At 36.8% G+C, this 19,737-nt stretch overlaps 1 protein-coding gene and 1 long non-coding RNA gene across 13 annotated transcripts in view; one reads left to right on the top strand and one right to left on the bottom strand.

Moving 5' to 3' along the window:
* Positions 1-9,117, top strand: part of LIMS1 (LIM zinc finger domain containing 1) — a 157,011-nt gene extending 147,894 nt beyond the window's left edge. For 11 of the 12 annotated variants that reach the window (XM_030310277.1, XM_030310280.2, XM_030310282.1 and 8 more), the window contains 5 exons: positions 1,620-1,770; positions 2,516-2,608; positions 3,383-3,431; positions 4,735-4,810; positions 7,130-9,117. In XM_030310277.1, the coding sequence (XP_030166137.1) occupies positions 1,620-1,770; positions 2,516-2,608; positions 3,383-3,431; positions 4,735-4,810; positions 7,130-7,244 (484 nt within the window). In that variant the 3' untranslated portion in view covers positions 7,245-9,117. Of the gene's footprint in view, positions 1-1,619; positions 1,771-2,515; positions 2,609-3,382; positions 3,432-4,734; positions 4,811-4,998; positions 5,684-7,129 lie in introns of those variants that run through there. The other variant, XM_030310288.1, reaches the window with a different exon arrangement.
* LOC115510433 lies at positions 16-19,356 on the bottom strand. Its single transcript, XR_003967720.2, has 3 exons — positions 19,233-19,356; positions 5,683-5,827; positions 16-124 (listed from the first exon to the last, which is right to left on the bottom strand). It is a non-coding gene; the product is annotated as an uncharacterized LOC115510433 (long non-coding RNA).
* Positions 19,357-19,737: the final 381 nt, after the last annotated feature.

Below are 19,737 nucleotides of genomic sequence, written 5' to 3'. Positions count from 1 at the left end.
CAATTTCTTCCCTTTTTATTGCACAAATCGTGGAAATAAAGTAAAACATCACTTTTTTTCTGTATCTTTTACTCCAGCACACCAGATTGTTTTTCTCCACCTTGTAATCTGGAACATTTTAAACCTATAAAGAAGTCAAGAGACTAATACAAAGAATACCTACATACCCATCATTGAGTTTCATCACTTAACATTTTGCCACATTTGAGTGTGTGCAGCACACTCTCCCCACACCCTGTGTGTGTGTGTACATATAACATATATACATATACCTTTAGTATTCAGTTAGTGGTAAAATTCAGTTATCCCAAAAACTGTTTTGATCACTGTGCTTTTTTAATACAGGATTTAAAAAAAAAAAACCTTTAAAAAGTCTTCTCTTTGTACATATATAACTTTTACAGTTGTAATACTTAGGGTATTATCTTAAAATATCTTAAACTACATTTATTTAATTTTATTTACTTCTAAAGGGATTTTTTTTCTTCAAAGACTCATAAATTGTTCAGCTATGATTTTTTAAATTTGCTATCTAAAAATTTAACGGGAAAAGTTACTTTACTATAATCAGTTTGAACATACATGCTAAATTATAGTGGGGGTGGACAGAGATAAGGTAAGCTAAAGATCAAGAAAACAGCTTTGTGCTATGAGTATAGCCACCTCATTTATTTTGGGATTATCAGTTTGTACCTTATTTCATTTTCTTGCCTATTTCCCTTTGGTGGAATTTTTCTCTGTTCATTTGTCATTAGTACTTCTGGAGAATTACTTAAAACAGATGAAATGTAAATAAGTCCATTTGGCTAATTAGGGCCACCTCTGCCTAAATGTTAATATTGATGCAGGAGACTGAAAAGAATAGTGAACTTAAGCATTTGTGGGAAGGAAGGTTCTGGGCATTTCTTTTATTTTCTGTTAACCTGTAACTTAAAAGCTGGTGACAGTTTAAATAATTGTTAGTAAATGGAGCTAATCTCTAACTTTAGACCTCCGTTATTTTGTAAAGATAACATCTCCAAGTCTGTCCCAAGCACTGTGATGATTCTTCTCTAGCTTTTTCAGGAAGACAAAAGGACTATCATGTGATCATAGAAAAGGAAGTGATAAATATGACCAATGTGATGGTATATATCTGACTTGTTTGTACATTTTATCATTATTGCTTGACATTGATGTTTTTTTTTTTTTTTTTTAATTTTTTTTTTCAACGTTTATTTATTTTTGGGACAGAGAGAGATAGAGCATGAACAGGGGAGGGGCAGAGAGAGAGGGAGACACAGAATCAGAAACAGGCTCCAGGCTCTGAGCCATCAGCCCAGAGCCTGACGCGGGGCTCGAACTCACGGACCGCGAGATCGTGACCTGGCTGAAGTCGGACGCTTAACTGACTGCACCACCCAGGCGCCCCGACATTGATGTTTTGATAGGAATCTGAAACCGGTTCAAGCCTATTAATTTAGGTTACTGTGAGCACTACTAAGAGTGGGGAAAAGAAGGTTATGGGGATTGTTATAGTGAGATCTTCAAAAACCTGCTAAAAAGTATGTCAGTCTCCTCAGTTGCCTGTTTTTCTCTCTCAGTAGTAGTATTCAGTTGGATATATTTCTCATGGACAGGAAGGAGCTGACTGCTGATGCCCGGGAGCTGAAAGGAGAGCTGTACTGTCTGCCGTGCCATGATAAAATGGGGGTCCCCATCTGTGGCGCTTGTCGACGGCCCATTGAAGGGCGCGTGGTGAATGCTATGGGCAAGCAGTGGCATGTGGAGGTGAGTCGTAAATGGTGGAAGGGTTAACTAGTACTTTTGAATTTCCATCATTCAGAGGTGCTGGCAAGATTAGGAAATTCTAAAGATTAAATACGGACATTTTCAAGACAAATGACGTTGTAGAAAATTAAGAATACAGAATATACACACTTTTGTGATCTCTCAGTAATGATATAGGGTGTGCTTTTTTGTTCTTAAATCCTTCTCGAGGCAGGAGTGTCATGGTCCATTTCCAGCAGCAGCCCCTCCCTTATAGATGATATTAACGTGTTGACCTCTTTTCTCATTCTGTGTTGTTTAATTTTTTTTTTTTTCAACGTTTATTTATTTTTGGGACAGAGAGAGACAGAGCATGAACGGAGGAGGGGCAGAGAGAGAGGGAGACACAGAATCGGAAACAGGCTCCAGGCTCTGAGCCATCAGCCCAGAGCCTGACGCGGGGCTTGAACTCACAGACCGCGAGATCATGACCTGGCTGAAGTCGGACGCTTAACCGACTGCGCCACCCAGGCGCCCCTCATTCTGTGTTGTTTAAAAAGGCTGTGTCTTAAAGTAACGTGTCAAAAACTCAAGACACCTGAATTAAGTTAAGACTGAAAGTGTCCCAGGGTTACCCCTGGCCAAATGAAATAACTACCTCAAACTTTCATGTACCTTCTCTGAGAATAATTTAACTTTGGGGTTTTACTTTATTAAATAAATAAAATATGGCAGCTCAAAAATTACCTCTAGCAATTTTTTTCAGCATTTTGTTTGCGCCAAGTGTGAAAAGCCATTTCTTGGACATCGACATTATGAAAGGAAAGGCCTGGCATATTGTGAAACCCACTATAACCAGGTATTGATCATACTTATTGGATACTAGATATACTTTTATAAGTTTGAGCTTAATATTTTAGCTACAAGGAAAGCTCTTGGAAAATGTACTTTGGACTATAGATTTTATTTTTTAATGTTTTACTTGGGAAATAATTTCAGAGTCAACAGAAAGGTTGTAAAATAAAAATATGAAGAATACCTATGTACCTTTTACTTCATCATTTGCATTGGCCCACTCTCTGTAAAAACACACAATAAATGCACAGATATTCATATACAAATGTATGTATTCATATATACACACATTTTTTTCTGAAGTATTTCAGAAGTTCATCATGGCCCTTTACCCCTAAATACTTCAGTTTTTATTTCCCAAGAATATGGAGTGGTCTCACATAATCATAGTTAATCAGTATTGATATAATACTTTATTATATTTATTCCAATTTTGTCACTTGAACCCATAATGTCATTGAATCATTTTTTTCCACTTCAGTACTAGAGCCAGTCTAGGGTTGTCATTTCCTTTAGCCTCCTTAAATCTGGGACATTTCCAAAGCCATTTTCTGGGTTTTGATAGTGATGAAAAGTAAATTATCTTCACTGTAAAAAGTAAAAACTAGTCAATGCACTTTACTCATTTTCTCTAATAAGGGTAAATTCTGGATCTAGGTAGCCAGCTGTTTATTTTTAAGTGGTAGAAAGAACTGAAACCGTGTTAAATGTTTGGTGTTCTAAACCTTAGTTCTAACATGTCTTGAATTTTTACCACTTTTTTTTTTTTCATTTTCAGCTATTTGGTGATGTTTGTTTCCACTGTAACCGTGTTATAGAAGGTGATGGTAAGTATCTGTAGGGATTTTATATGGCATAATTTTGTGTCAAAATTATGACACAAAAACAGAAAGAGATTGATTACTATTTGTCATTTGACCATTATCAGTTACTTTTTCTTTGGCATATTTCTCAAGTAATTCATAGCAGAGATGATAATATAGTACAAGTTGGATTTGTTACTCCTTTATGACAATATTTTAGGGCAGTGCCTCAGGCTTGTTACAGTACGTATTGTGTGAACCATTCATGGCCAACCTTGAGATCTGTTTCTATTTCCATGCCCTGGATTTATAGAACTTGGAAGCTGTATTAGGAACAGCTTAATCTGCCTTGGTAGTTAGCGAGAGTCACTTTAACCCTGCAGATGCTAAAACCTGGCAGTTTTCTGTAGACATTTCTAGCACTTACCAGCCTTGTATTGTAAGTAGGCAGGGCTGATTAACTGGGACAGAAAGGAAGCAGCTGTGTTTGCTAATAGCCACTAGCACAGTTTTGCCAGAAACTTCCTGGCAAAGATTTAAACATTCCTGTTTTCAACATGCTTCGTGTTTCTCGTCAGAAAACCCAACCTGGGAAATACTTTGTGAAACACTGCCCATGATGCAGTTTGCAAAAGGATTACTTCAGGAGAGCAATCTTTAGTGCCATAGAAAATAAAACTTAGCTCCCTCCTATGTGACATAGTGGTCAGGTGAAAGAAGCTGTCAAAGGAAGCTCTCCTTTTTGTCAGCTATGGAAGACAGGCAAATAAGTTAACGTCTGGATTGTTTTTTAATTACTTATCTAGTCTATATTTCTTTGTTGGGCCAGTGGTAGTGGAGACTGTGCTGGTAGGCAGGGCCTGTGCCAGAAAAGCTCATCTGAGTGACGTAATGCATGTTAAATACACACTGCACCATGCACAGAGTGAGAGGGCAGGCTTTGGCGGGAAGGTATGGTACATACTGTTTATGTGCCTCACAGGATACTCTAAAGGGAAGAAGAAAAGTTTTAACTATAAATAAAGATTGAAAAAGGCAATGGTAATCTTCCTTAAGATGAACCCTACAGTCACGGAAGACATTAAGTGCTCAGTTTTTTTAATAATGTGAAAAAATAGCCTTTAATTAATTTATTAATTGGATTGATTCAGTAAACATTAATTAATGGCACTGAGATTTTTAGTCCTGTGATTCTTTTGCAAAAAAGCCTCTCAGAACCTCTTCTAAGTGTTGTGGAGGCGCCCTTAGCTCTGTTTGAGTTGAGGATGTCAGCTCTGCCACTTTGAACGCCAAAGTGTGTGACCATGTGTCTTTGCTCTTTCTCCAGTGGTCTCTGCTCTGAATAAGGCCTGGTGTGTGAACTGTTTTGCCTGTTCTACCTGCAACACTAAATTAACACTCAAGTAAGTCTGCGGTTTAGTCCCGTGTGAATCCTAAGACCAAAACTTTAGGTTAACATTTTTTTAAATAGAGTATTTTTAAAAATAATTATCTGATTCCTTATTCTTTCTATTTAGGCCTCTGAATGTAAAGGTTCTTCCTTTAATTGTTTTATGTTGTTTCTTCTATTCCTTCTTTGTCCTGCTCAAAGGGATAAGTTTGTTGAAATTGATCTCAAACCAGTCTGCAAACACTGTTATGAAAAAATGCCAGAAGAATTTAAGAGGCGACTTGCCAAACGGGAGAGAGAAGCAAAGGATAAAGACAAGCAGAAAAAGAAAAAGCCAGTCTGTTTGTAAACTTTTCTGTCCCTTCTATCATCATTTTCACTACTTTCTTCTTTGGTTAGTCCTTTAGAATGTGTTTTGTTCTCTTTTTGTCTCTTGCTTTTTTGTTGTCTCTTCCTTTTGGCATGTGTTTGTAGCCGCCAGAGATGGAAATACAAGTAGTTGTCCTCTGTAGAGCTGGGCCTTTTGGGTAATTACTAAGATTCTTCTTTTTTTTTTTAAGTAGATTCAAAGGGAAGAATTTCAATCTCTATTTAGTAGATATTAGGGAAAGTTTTAAAGTATTTTTCTCTGATAATTGCAGCTTTTAAAATCCTGGTTTTCAGTTTCTTTGCCTAAAATGATTTAATTGATAAACTCCAATCATCACATGTTCTAAGTTCTGCATTAAGTTAAATCCTTTCAGCATGTTTCATATCTAAGCAAAGACCATCTACTGTACATAATAAGAGCTCTAATGTCTTTGGTGTATGTAATCTGCTTTCACAGAGTACCCATATGCTACTGTTTATGGATTCATTTTCTTGATGTTTTCAAAGCCTACTTACTTTATTCCTGATTTTTATGGGAAATATTTCAATCTTTGAAATTCTGTTGAATTCCTAGCATGATTGTCCTTTTTTCCTTCATGGTTATCACTGTGTTCTGCACTCCAATGAAAGTTTTTTATTGTTCCAGTTCTCGTGTTTCCTTCTATAAAGAGGAATTAAAATTAAAATATAAATTAAAACAATTGAAGGTTTGCTTAGCAGTATCTCTGAAAGCAATGATAATTTATTTCCCTCATTAAAAAAAATGGCAGTTTTAATAGCTTTTGTTCTAAGAAGTCTTTGGGAGAATATTGTAACTCATTAGTACTATTTAAATCAAATTGTCAATGGAAAAATAAGATCATTTGAATTTCTATCAGCATCAAGAGCTCTGTGAAAAATAGCTAGAGAATAATTTCCATGTAATGCTGTAAAATAAAAGATTTTTATTTTAAATATAGTAGGAATTAACTTTGTTATTAACCTTATTCTTTAAAATTATATCACCTGATTTAATCATTTGTCATAGATAACAAAGTACCACTAAATTTGTTCCAGAAATGCTGCCTAAATACAAGTTAGGAAAATGCAAAAGTTACAAGGTTGTGCATATACTCAGTTCACAGTTTAGGACCCTCGATTTCAACAGTAATGAGCGATTGTAATGGTATTACCAAGTGGAAATGCATGACAGATACTTAGGAGGCTGTCTAGAAACCTGTGCTCTCCAGAACTGTTTTACAAACAAATTGATAGATAATGTGTATTGCTCTAGCTTTTAAAACATTGAGTTCTCCATACAGCTAACCATTCACAAAATGGAACCACAGGCAATCTATTTCATTTCTGTTTTTTAAGAGTGATTAAAAACATTCTTATATCTCCCCTACCAACTTTTCTGTCAGACAACCAACCAAAAAACCATTATGATTTCAGATTTTTTTGAAGATAATTTTTTTGGTGCTGGAGGTAGGAGGCAAATCATTTCATGCAAGGAAAGATAAAACCTATAGCTCCCTAATTTAAAATATTAAGTACAATGATATTGCCTTCAACAAAGAGAAAGTCATTCACATTACAAAAATACAACTCCTGGCTTTTAATAACTGTTCTTTAAAGTGTTCTTGTGGTACATTAACATGTGATTGACTTTACTTACCTAAATTATATTGACATTAGATTTCCTGTATACATGTGAGCACGGACTAAAATGTAATGTACATTCTGTATTAAACAGAGAGATGTATAAGATCAATTTATAAGGACAATTTTTTTCCCAATGGTATTATAATTTTTGTACATCTCCACAGTGACAAGAATTAAGATTAGAATTCATTTTTTGCTATGAATATTAATGTCACCATATTGTATCTTCATTTACTTCAGTAAAATTACCTCACATTATTTATATATCTGTATTAAATACCTTTCTACTGATTTCTTTTATTATTGTTACTGTCTTTAGGAATAAATTTGTGGAGTTTGACATGAAGCCAGTCTGTAAGAAGTGCTATGAGAAATTTCCGTTGGAGCTGAAGAAAAGACTTAAGAAACTAGCTGAGACTTTAGGAAGGAAATAACTTCCTTTCTTTTGTTTTTTCTCTTCTGTGCAAAGAAAAGAGATTACCAACATTACTTGACTTGGTCCACCCTGTTTAAAGCTGTATCTCAAAATAATTGAGAGTGAAGAGGGCCTATATGAATGGTTTTCTTTATCTCCTTTTTCTCATTAAAAAAAGAAAAAAAGCTGTGTAATCATATTTAAAACACAGATGAGATCATGATGCTTTTGTTAAATACCCTGTCAGTTTGTTGAAATGTAGACTATACTTAACAGCAAAAACACATGGTTAAATGTTACATGTTAATCAAGGTCCAAAAAAATTAATTTAACTTTTAAAAATGAAAATAGGGAGTCAGCTTTCACATGACTCAGATACAATAGAAACATTATTTTACTTTGTATTTGAAAGAAAATAAATTCCAACAGCTGTTGGGGAGGATATAAGGAAGAAAAATAACCAACCAAGAAAAACAAATCTTGTAGAATGTTAGTATGTTTATCAAACTAGTAGTTATAAAATGAATATACACATTACTAAGACAAGAAACAAGTGCATTCAAAACTACTTGATTTCATTTTTTGTTAAATTCAATAATTACTATGCTTAGTTTTATATTTTGTTCTCCTTGTGAAACTCTTCCTTCATACAGTTACTTAACATAGTAGTTATAGCTAGCTAATAGTATGCCTTTTTAAATTTTTTGCAAAAAAAATTTATACTAGACATTTGAAAATTCAGTACACTTTACAATATTGGAAAAAATGAAGTATTTTTTAATGGATTACAGCAATTATGCTTCTAAGCTTAAGGTCAAAGATGTAGTCTTAGAATAGGACACAAAATTAAATTTTATGTAGCTTAGAATGTATCGCTTAAAAACAAGTGAATTTATATGTATTGGTCTTCTTGCCTTTATAACCATGCTGACTAATATCTGTGCTTCATACATAATCAAATTTGCCTTGCCTTAGAAACATACTTAATTCAGGAATCCTAGCTGTTTCATGCAATACCAAAAATAAGTGCATTGATTGAGATTTGTAAACCCAAATTCATTTGCCACCACTAAGATGAGATTTTTTTTTCCTCTCCTTTTTTTGGGAAACACATTGAAATTAATTTTTGTCATCTTATTAAAAGAATGATATTGATATGTGTTTCAAGTTTTTCATTTCAAATCTCATAATTGGATTTTATTTAAGTAGGAGGTAAAAATGACATTTTTAAATTGGAAGGGGATGTTTAAATGTCAATTTTAGATCAAAAGTAGTGAATCATTCTACTTTATAAAATGTTTTTTAAAAGTTTATCCTGAAGTTTCTAGACCATTCTTTCTTGGCAAACTTGTTCGCAATGCAAATTTTGTGAGCAATTGTTAAATGTTGCTGCTGCTATTTTTCATTTAAAAGTAAGTTCCCAAGACAGACTTCTAAGGAGGAAAGTATTGGTTTTTTAAAAAATTGCTGAAATACTGTTTTGCCATTAAAAAAAAAAAAAAAAAAACACCTCAGGATGCTACTCACTCTGCCATTAAAGTATTTGTATGCATGTATTTTTTAAAAGTTTGTGCATGCACTTTACAAGAGTAAATTCTATCTTGGTTTTCAGATAACTTATAACCAATTATTTTTTAGTGTTCTTTTAGAGTTCAAAGAATTATCAATGATTGAAAATAAACAATATATAGTTTAAGACTGTATATACTCAGAAGTTTAAAACAGTCTTTGCATTGGACAGTAAGAATCAAAATCCCTCTGTGTGCCTTCGTCAGCTAATATGTAACCAGCAAGGAAAACCTTGAAAGTATTTATTAAATACTATACTATGGATATAGGCCAAATAGTACAGGCTTTGGCAGTTTGGGGTCTTGATGCTAAATTCTCAAATACCCCTACGGCAGAAATAAGGAACAGAAGAGCAACCATTTACCCAGTCTGAATCATTTTGAAGATGCATGAACTCAGCTCAGCTTGTTTACATATCTTACACAGCCAGGCCTCTCCTGTAGCCAGATGTCCCACTACTGTCTTTGCTCACTCTTTTAAAATAAGAATTGGGTGTTGTATGGAAACCAATTTGTCAATAAATTTCATTAAAAAAAATAAATAAATAAATAAATAATCTTATCGAGTGTCTTAAAAAAAAAATAAAATAAAATAAGAATTGGTATTTCCTGGAAGTTCTAGTACTCTAGGGTATTTTGTCTAGATGCAATACTTCCTTCCTTGATAAGGGACATCATTGGAGCCCTTACCTGTGGGAAAGGAAGAGGAAGTCGAAAAGTTGCAAGTGGAATAGAAGACTTGGTTGAGTTCATAATACTTTTCATGGGGTTTTCCCTGGCTGTGGAAAAACTCAGGCTAGTAAGCATTTCTCTGTTTAAAGTCCTACAAGGCAATTTGAAATAATTCATTGTTCTTACCCAATTTCTAAGTGCTCTTTTTCATACCAAGCCTAACATAATTGGGGGAAATGTCTGGGTACAAGTAAAACATTCTTTGGATCATGTTCAAAGCCTTATTAATATTGTATCTAAAATGATAGGTCATTTTGCCTCACTTGCCAAAATAGCCATTTCTAAGTTAAAGAAATTTTGAGGTAGGCTTACAGCATTATTGTTGTATTTCATTTTAGAATGTAAGCTTGATGGCAGGGACACTATATTGTTAATTATGTTTTTGTATAGCAACCATTGCAGTATACTCTTGGTGCTTAATAAATGTTCATAATTATTAAGAGTAATCCTATTGCACATTGTTTCATTTGAATGACTTTGAGACCTAGAACTATGAGAAGATAGGACTAATGTTTAAGAAAACAGCTGGTGAGGGGGTGGTCCCTGGCTGGCCCAGGTAGTGGCACATGCAACTCCTGATCCTGGGGTTGTGAGTTTGAGGCCCACGTTGGGTGTAGAGATTACTTAAAAAAATAAAATCTCTAATAAGAAAACTGTTTTGGAAACAACTTCAGTGTCCATCCACAGATGAATGGATAAAGAAATTGTGGTGTATTATGCAATGGAATATTATTCAGCCACAAAAAAGAAGGAAATCTTGCCCTTTGCAACAACATGGATGGAACTGGAAGGCATTATGCTAAGTGAAATAAGTCAGAGAAAAACAAATACCATATGAACTCATGAACATATGGAATCTTAAAAAAAAAAGGTCCTCGAATACAGAGAACAGATTGGTGGTTGCCAGAAGTGGGGTGTCAAAGTGGGAAAAATGGTTAAAAGAAGTCAGAAGGTACAAACTTCATTATAAAATGAAATGAAGATGTCCTATACAGCAAGGTGACTATAGTTAATAACATTATATTGTATATTTGAAAGTTGCCAAGAGCAGATCTTAAAAGTTCTTATGAGAATAAAAAATTTTATAATTATGTATGGTAATAGATAAGTAGACTTCCTGTGATCATTTTACAAGTGTAGATATTGAATCATGTACATCTGATATTAATATAATGTTATATGTCAATTATATCAATTTTTTTCAAAAAGGTTCACTTAAAGCCAATTTTAAATGTAGTTTCTTTGGAACACAATTTAAGTAGTCCTGTATCTACATCCATGTAAAAATATCAAATTAAACATTCTCTACATAAAGATCGCAAGGCGGTTTCCACAAATACTATCTTATTTAATCCTTACAATTGTATGAGTTACTTAAAATTCTTTCCAGTTCATAGCAGAGGAGTTGCACAGTGATGTTAAGTAGGTCCTGGAGGTTGCATGACTTAAAAGTGGCATATCCAGAATTTGAACCAAGTATTCCTGTGGTTCCAAACTTATACATATTTCTACGCTGTTACTTGGGTGGGGGGTGAGATGTATATATGTGTGTGTTTGTGTATGTGAGAGAGAAAATTAAAGTAGTTCTAATTATAAAGTATACTCGTGTATGAATAAAAGAAAATGATCTAGTTACTGTGTATAACCCAAATCTTGGAACCATATAGAATGGGGGTGGAGTCTTCCTGCTACTCACCATAATTCTGGTTATTTTGAACTTCTTAACAAAAGAGATAGAGATCTTAATACATCACTTTGCAAGCCCTGAGGCACTGTGTATGGTGCTCTCAAGGGGCACCTCTTCCTCTTCCACTGCACCCTCCCTCCCTGAGCCTTAGTCCTCCTTAAACGTAGAGATTCCAGGGCCTCTGTGATGTGAGTCTCACAGTCTTTTCCCGCCCTGGGCAGGTCAGATCTTTGGCTTCCTCTAGCCCAAGTAGGAGAGATGGGCAATTACAGCACCACATGGGAAGTGTTGTGAAGGTGAGCTTAGGGCTTTGCTAGATCGCAGCAGCAGCAGCAGCCCCTGCAGCCGGGGAGGAAAGACTCCTAGAGGAGCTGGATCTTCAGAGGGGATTACCACTTGGCCAGGCAGGGGAGGAGGCCAGGGGTGGGCACCCTGGCCCACTTTCATTTCCTAAAGTCTGCATTTCCTCATTTCCTGTAGTGGCACCACCATCTGTCCAGAATGTAGAGCTAGTACAGGCTGATTTCTATTGTTTCCACCCCCAACAACCTCTCCCTGCCCCACATGTACACACTCCATCGCTTCAACTGTAGAAAGTTCCCAGGGGCGCCTGGGTGGCTCAGTTAAGTGTCTGACTTCGGCTCAGGTCATGATCTTAGGGTTCATGGGTTTGAGGCCCGCATCGGGCTCTGTGCTGACAGCTCAGAACCTGGAACCTGCTTCAGATTCTGTGTCTCCCTCTCTCTCTGCCCCTAACCCACTCGCATTCTCTCTCTCAAAAATAAACATTGAAAAAATAATAAGATCTGTGTTAATCAATTGACAAAAATGTAAAAAAATGTTGTGTCAAGGACTTTTGAAGTCAGGCCCTAACCTATTGTCAGGTCTGTCTGTGCATATTGGTTTCTGTTCCCACCAGAAGGTTGACTCTGGGAGGAAAGGACTGTGTTGTTTTCATCCTGTACCTTCCAGCCACTTCCAGGGCCCAGTGCCCAGTAGGAGCTCAGCGATTGCTAAATGACTGACCACATACCTGGGCACACATCACGCCATTACCAGTGTCAGCTAGTCTACAAGAACTTTCAAAGCTAAGAACCAGCACAATGTCCACACCTAGGGTTTTCTTTCTAAAAACACAAATGCCATCCCTTCCTTTTTAAAAAATCTCTTAGGTAATGCTTATAATACATACTAAAAGCAGGATCCAAAATCTTACACAATATCATCATAAAAGGTACAAAAAGCCATTTTAAATAGATGGAGAAAAATGCATAAAAATGTTATTAAGATGGTTCCTAAACTTTTTGTTTGGAGTTTTTTGGCAGGGAAAAAGGGGGGACTTTACTCAATTCCAATTCAGGTAGTGTTGTCTGGTTTGCCAAAATTATTATTATACTATAGTAACCAAAATGCTAACTTTATTTTTTGAATGTGTTTTGTTAAATTGGTTATTGTTTACATCTTTTTTGATATTGTTGGCAATTTTTCCTCCACCTGTGGAGCAATGGTGAGCTAAAAGCCTCTCCTGTATAAATTCTCACAAATTCTAACTTTGTAGAGTTGAAAGTAAAGGTCTGTTCCAGGTGTGCTCCCTAAACCATACTGTGATCACCTAAACCTTAAGACTTTACTGGGTGGACCATGAGTTCAGTGCCTCAGACACACCCCCTCACCTAGAATCTCCAGTCACCGTGGGGCCACACAAGTGCACTTGCTCCTGTGTCCTGACCTGCCTCACCTGACTCCACTGGGGAGACCCCAGTGTTTCAGAAGGAAAAAACATCATTTTTTCTCACGTCTAAAACCTTGGAATTTCCTTCTGTACTTTCTAATCCCGCTGTCATATTAGAATTTTTGATGCCACAAGATCAAGTAGGCAACCTCCACTTGATGACCGTCACTAATCCGGGCAACAGGCAAGTAGCTTCTTCAATCTAAAATTGTACCGCAGGTGACTGGCTTGTGTTCCTACTAGAAACCTAAGTTTTGTTTATATGGACCAAGAAGAAGATCTCAATCCCCAAATTGTTAGAGACCAGCATGAAAGCAGTAGCTTACTAAAAGGATATTCATTTGCACATATCTTTAACATCCCATGAGAGGGTTTATTGGGGTCAACATATCAACATTTTGAAAATTATTCCTACTGCTTTCCAATTAATAATCCCTCTAAACCCCACATTTAATCAGGAGGTATCATTCTTGAATATTATTCTCTACTTTTGAAAACTTGACATGGCTATTTCCCTGTTTCAAGTTGTAAATTCCTTCAGAGGACAGCTAAGGCCTTTTAATTTTGTGTACAGTGATGAGTTCTAAACTATTTGGAACCAAGCTTTCTGGCAACTTCTGCCAGAATACAGGCAAAAAGTAGAAAACAGAAGCTTTAAAAACACCAAAGATATATAAAGTCCATGCACGAATGTTCATTACCCAGAAAAATCTCTTAGGCCCTTGCTTGTCACCTGCTTAGTTTACACGCAATTCTTTTTTTTTTTTTTTTTTAAGTTTATTTATTTTGAGAGAGACAGAGACAGCGAGAGGGGGAAGGGCAGAGTGGGAGAGAGAGTGGGAGAGAGAGCAGTTGCCATGCTGCCAGCTGAGGAGCCTGATGTGGGACTCGAACTCATAAACTGTGAAACCATGACCTGAGCGAAGCCAAGAGTTGGTCATTTAGCCAACTGAGCCCCCAGGTGCCCTTTTAAAAATTTTTTAGAAATGTTTTTATTATTTTTATTTTTGAGAGAGACAGAGCACGAGCAGGGGAGGGGCAGAGAGCGAGGGAGACACAGAATCCAAAGCAGGCTCCAGGCTCTGAGCTGTCAGCACAGAGCCCGATGTAGGCTCGAACCCACAAACTGTGAGATTGTGACCTGAACCGAAGTTGGAAGTTTAACCTTCTGAGCCACCCAGGTGCCCCTACACACAATTCTAATGAGCTTAATGAATTTCCCATACCAGATAAAAAGATGCCAAATAGAAGTGTAGAGAGGGTAAACTAAAAGTAAACAAATTCAAGAAACATTTATTGAGTGTACACTTTTGCCAGCCACTGCACTGGAAGACAGTGAAACAGCAATAAACGTTCAGGCCTTAGAAAGCTCACAGTGTACCAGGGGCCATTAAAAAATGACTCAGAACATAGTGCAGTAAGAACCAACATTAGAAATAAGAGTAGGATGCGGAGAAATTTCTCAGAGGAGAAAATGGTTAATTCTAGGGAGTCTAGAAAGATTTTCCAAAGGTGGTGATGGCTGAACTGGGGCTGAAAGACACTGCAGAGCTTTCCTGAGGGAGAAAAGGGAAAGGAGCTTTCCAGGCAAAGAGAACAGCCTGTGAAAAGAACCTGTGAGAATTCCCATTTAGTTGGGTTCCAGGAGCCAAAACTCTGAAGGGGAGAGAGTTCTCCAACTGAGCTGTAGGCCCAACAGGGTGAAACCCAAGAGGGTAAAAATGGTGTTGCTTTTATTCCGACTCCGTCCTCCTGCTGCTTGGCCGGAAATGCAAAATGCCTGGCAGAGCTGCTTAGGTAAAACCTCAGTTTTCTGATCAGAAGACTAAAAACTAGAACCTGCAGGAAACAAAAGTAACAGGGAAATTTCCCAGAGAGAGTTGCTCAGGGAAGTGACCCTACAAACCTGTTTATGAACTCCAGGGCCCCTTTCGGAGCGACCCCTGGACGGACCTGGTCCTGCTCCACATACCAAAGAACTGAGCTGAACTGACAGACCACCGTCCACGGTCCTCAGTTGGCCACTAGATGGCACACAAGTGGGACGGAACTTGAATAGCCCTGTCAGCACTCTGGAAACTGAACTGACTTTGGAACCATAGACCACAGAAGGTGAGTTGGAATTTGTGGTTTGAACCTAACCAGCTAGATTGTCTGCCTTAACAAAAATACCCACACTCTCCAGAGGATTTAATTTAATTTAACTGAATGAGTTTTTTTTTTTCTTTTTAGTATATTCACAATGTTGGTCAGCGCTTCCATGATTTAATTATAGAACAATTCGATCACCCCAAGAGACCCCATATGTATTAGCAGTCACTCCCAATACCCACTCTCATCCCTTAGCAACCACTAGCCAACTTTCTGTGTTTATGAATTTGCATACTCTGTACATTTTCACATAAATGGAATTACACAATATGTTGTCTTTTGACTGGCTTCTTTCACTTAGTATAATTTTGTCAACATTCATCCACATTGAACCACAAGGTTCATCAGTACTTCATTCTTTTTTTGCCAGATTAATATTTTTTTTAAGTAGGCTCCACGCCCAACGTGGGACTTGAACTCATGACCCCGAGATCAAGAGTCCTATGTTCTTAAATCTAAAATTGTATCAACTGAGCCAGCCAGGTGCCCCTAGATAATACTGTTATGTGGGTATACCACATTTTGTTTATAAATTTACAGTTGATGGACATTTGAGTTGTTTCCACCTTTTGCTGTTTTGATAATGCTGCTATAAACATTCATATGTAAGCTTGTGTGTGGACACATTTTCATCCAATTCATGAACATGGGGTATCTTTTCATTTATTTGGGTCTTCTTTAATTCCTTTAAAAAATGTGTACTTTTGAGTCTATAAATCTTATACTTCTTTAAGTTTATTCAGAAGTATTTTATTCTTTTTGATGCTATTCTAAATGGAATTGTTTTCTTAATTTCATTTTGGATTGTTCATTGCTATTTTACAGAAGACAAGTGATTTTTAATTGACCTTGTATATGCAACCTTGTTGAATTCCTTTATCATTAAGCTCTAATAGGTTTTTTTTAGAACTCTTAAAGAGTTTTCCATGTATAAGATTAAGTCACTTATGAAAGAGTTATTTTTATGTCTTCCATTCCCATATGGATGCCTTTTATTTGTTTTTCTTGCCTAATTGCCCTGGCTAGAACCTTCAGTACAATGTTAAAAAGAGGCAGTGAGGGGCACCTGGGTGGCTCAGTTGGTTAAGCATCCGACTTTGGTTCAGGTCATGATCTCCTGGTTTGTGAGTTCAAGCCCTACATCAGGCTGTGTGCTGACAGCTTGCTCAGAGCCTGGAGCCTGCTTCGGATTCTGTCTCCCTTTCTCTCTGCCCCTCCCCACTCACACTCTGTCTCTCTCAAAAATAAACATTAAAAAAAGAATTTTTTTTAAGAGGTAGTGAAAGAGGACATCTCTGTCTTGTTCCTGATCTTAGGGGGAAAGTTTTTGGTCTTTTGCCATTAAATATGATGTCAGCTGTTGTTTTTTTGTAGATAGCCTTTACCAGGTGAAGAAATTCCCTTCTATTCCTTCATTGTTGATGGAGGGATGAATCCCTCCCCAAACCCCATGATTGGGGTTTTTTAAGTGCTTTTTCTGAACCTGTTGAGATGATCATGTGATTTTTTTCCTTTAATTCTATTAATATTTTGCAATTAATTGTTTTATTTTTGTATGTGAACCAACTTTGCATTCCTGAGATAAGCCCTACTTGGTATAATCTATTGTAGAAGCTGGATTCAGTTTGCTCCCATTTTGCTAAGGATTTCTGCATGTGTATTCCTAAAAGATATTGCTCTGTAGTTTTCTTTTGTTGTCTTTTTCTGGCTTTGGAATCAGAGTAATAGTTTCATCATGGATTACATTAGAAAGTGTTACATTCTCTTCTAATTTTTTGAAGAGTTTAAGAAGGATCAGCATCTGGGATGCCTGGGTGGCTCAGTCAGTTGAGTGGACGACTTGGCTCAGGTCATAATCTCACAGTTTGTGAGTTCAAGCACTGCATCGAGCTCTGGGCTGGCAGCTCAGAGCCTGGAGCCTGCTCTGGAATTTGTGTCTCCCTCTCTCTCTGCCGCTCCCCTGCTTGTGCTCTCTCAAAAATAAATAAAAACATTAAAAAAAAAAAAAAGAAGAAGAAGAAGGATAAACATCCATTCTTATTTAAAAGTTTAGTAGAAGAGCACCTGGGTGGCTCAGTTGGTTAAGCCTCCGACTTCAGTTCATGTCATGGTCTCATGGTCCGTGAGGTGGAGCACCACATCAGGCTTGCTGCTGTCAGCACACAGCCTGCATGGGATCTTCTGTCACTCTTTCTCTCTGCCCCTCCCTTGTTCACACACTCTCTCTCTCAAAAATAAATAAACAGGGGCGCCTGGGTGGCTTGGTCAGTTAAGCGTCCGACTTGGGCTCAGGTCATGATCTCGTGATTTGTGAGTTCACGCCCCATGTCGGGCTCTGTGCTGACAGCTGGGAGCCTGGAGCCTGCTTCAAATTCTGTGTCTCCCTCTCTCTGACCCTCCCCCGTTCATGCTCTGTCTCTGTCTCAAAAATAAACATTGAAAAAAATTTTTAATAAATAAATAAATAAACATTAAAAAAAAAAAGTTTAGTAGAATTCACCAGGGAAGCAATTGGATCCTGGGCTTTTCATTGTTGGGTGTTTTTTAATCACCAACTCAATCTCTTATTATAGATCTGTTCACATTTTCTATTTCTTCTTAAGTTGTTTTGGTAGTTTTTGTCTATGAATTTGTCTACTTCATCTAAATTATCTAATTTACAAGCATATAATTGTTCATAGTACTCCTTTATAGTCCTTTTTCTTTTTTTTTAATTTTTTGAAAAACTTTTAGAGTTTATTTACTTATTTTTGAGAAAGAGCATAAGCGGGGGGAGGAGCAGAGAGAGAGGGAGAGAGAATCCCAAGCAGGCTCCCCACTGCTAGCACAGAGCCCAATGCGGGGCTCAAACTCATGAACCATGAGAAGTCATGACCTGAGCTGAAACCAAGCGTTAGACCCTTAACTAAGCCACCCAGACTCCCCTACTACTTCTTTAAAAAAAAAAAAAAGTTTATTTATTTTGAGAAAGAGAGAAAGAGAGCATGAGTGGGGGAGGGACAGAGAGGGGGGAAAGAGAGAATATCAAGCAGGCTGCCAGAATGGAGCCTGACTCAGGGCTCGAACTCACGAACCACGAGATCATGACCTGAGCTAAAACCAAGAGTCTGACACTTAACCATCTGAGACACCCAGGTGCCCCAATATTTTTTATTTCTGTAAGTCAATATTAATATACCTTATTTAATTCCTGACTTCAGCAATTTGAGTCTATTTTTCTTGGTCAATCTAACTAAAATTTTGTCACTTTTAAAAACCTTTCAAAAACTAACTTTTGATTTTCTCTACTATTTTTCAAGTAACTTTTAAAAATTTAATTGTTGTAAAAAATACCTAACATTAAATTTACCATCTTAACCATTTAAAAAAAAATTTTTTTTAACGTTCATTTATTTTTGAGACAGAGAGAGAGCATGAACAGGGGAGGAGCAGAGAGAGAGGGAGACGCAGAATTGGAAGCAAGCTGTAGGCTCTGAGCCATCAGCCCAGAGTCCGACGCGGGGCTCGAACTCACGGACCGTGAGATCATTACTTGAGCTGAAGTCGGACGCCCAACTGACTGAGCCCAACCGACTGAGCCACCCAGGAGCCCCTTAACCATTTTTAACTGTACAATTCAGTAGTGTTAAGTATATTTGCATTGTTGTTAAACAGATCTACATAACTTTTTCTTTTTGCAAAACTGAAATTCACATTCACATATTAAACAGCTCTCCATTTCCTCCTCCTCCCTCCCCTGGTGACCACCATCCAACTTTCTATTACTTTGACTGTGACTACTTTAGATACCTCATACAAGTGGAATCATACGGTATTTGCCTTTTGGTGCCTGGCTTATGTCCTTTAGCACATTGTCTTCAAACTTCATTCATGGTATAGAATGTGACAGGATTTCCTCTTTTTTTTTAAGGTTGAATAAAGTTCCATTGTATATATAACAACATTTTGTTTATCCATTAATCTGTCAATGGATGTATGGATTGCTTATACCTCTTGACTATTGTGAATAAAGCTTTTAGGAAGATTTGTGTACAAGTATCAAGATACTGATTCCACTGCTTTCATATATATGCACGCAAATGGGATTGCTGGATCGTATGGTGATTCTAATTTTAATTTTTTGAGAAACTGTCATACCGTTTTCCATAGTGGTTCCACTATTGTACGCTCCCTCCAATAGTGCACAGGGATTCCAACTGCTGCTCATCTCACCAACACTTGTCATTTCCTGGTTTTGTTTTTCATAGTAGCCATCCTAATGGGTATAAAATGATCTTACTGTGATTTTAATTTTCATTTCTGTAATGATTAGTGATGTTTAGCACCTTTTTATATGATTTTTGGCCATGTGTATATCATCTTTGGAGAAATGTGTAAGTTTTATGTCCATTTTTTCATTGAATTTTTTTGTTTAGTTTTCTCTATTATTTTTTTTAATCTGTATTTCACCATTTTCAGCTCTAATCTTTGTTATTTCATTCCTTCTGCTTGCTTTATGTTTAGTTGTCTCTTCTTTTTCTATGTCTTAAGGCACAGGTTTAGGTTATTCATTTGAGATCATTCTTCTTTTTAAATATAGGACTTTTCTGCTATAAATTTCCAAGTACCATTTTAACTTCATCCCATAAGTTTTGATATGTTG

This window comes from Lynx canadensis, chromosome A3, assembly GCF_007474595.2.
Source record: "Lynx canadensis isolate LIC74 chromosome A3, mLynCan4.pri.v2, whole genome shotgun sequence".
NCBI lineage: Eukaryota > Metazoa > Chordata > Mammalia > Carnivora > Felidae > Lynx > Lynx canadensis.
This window is presented reverse-complemented; position numbering and strand designations above follow the sequence as displayed.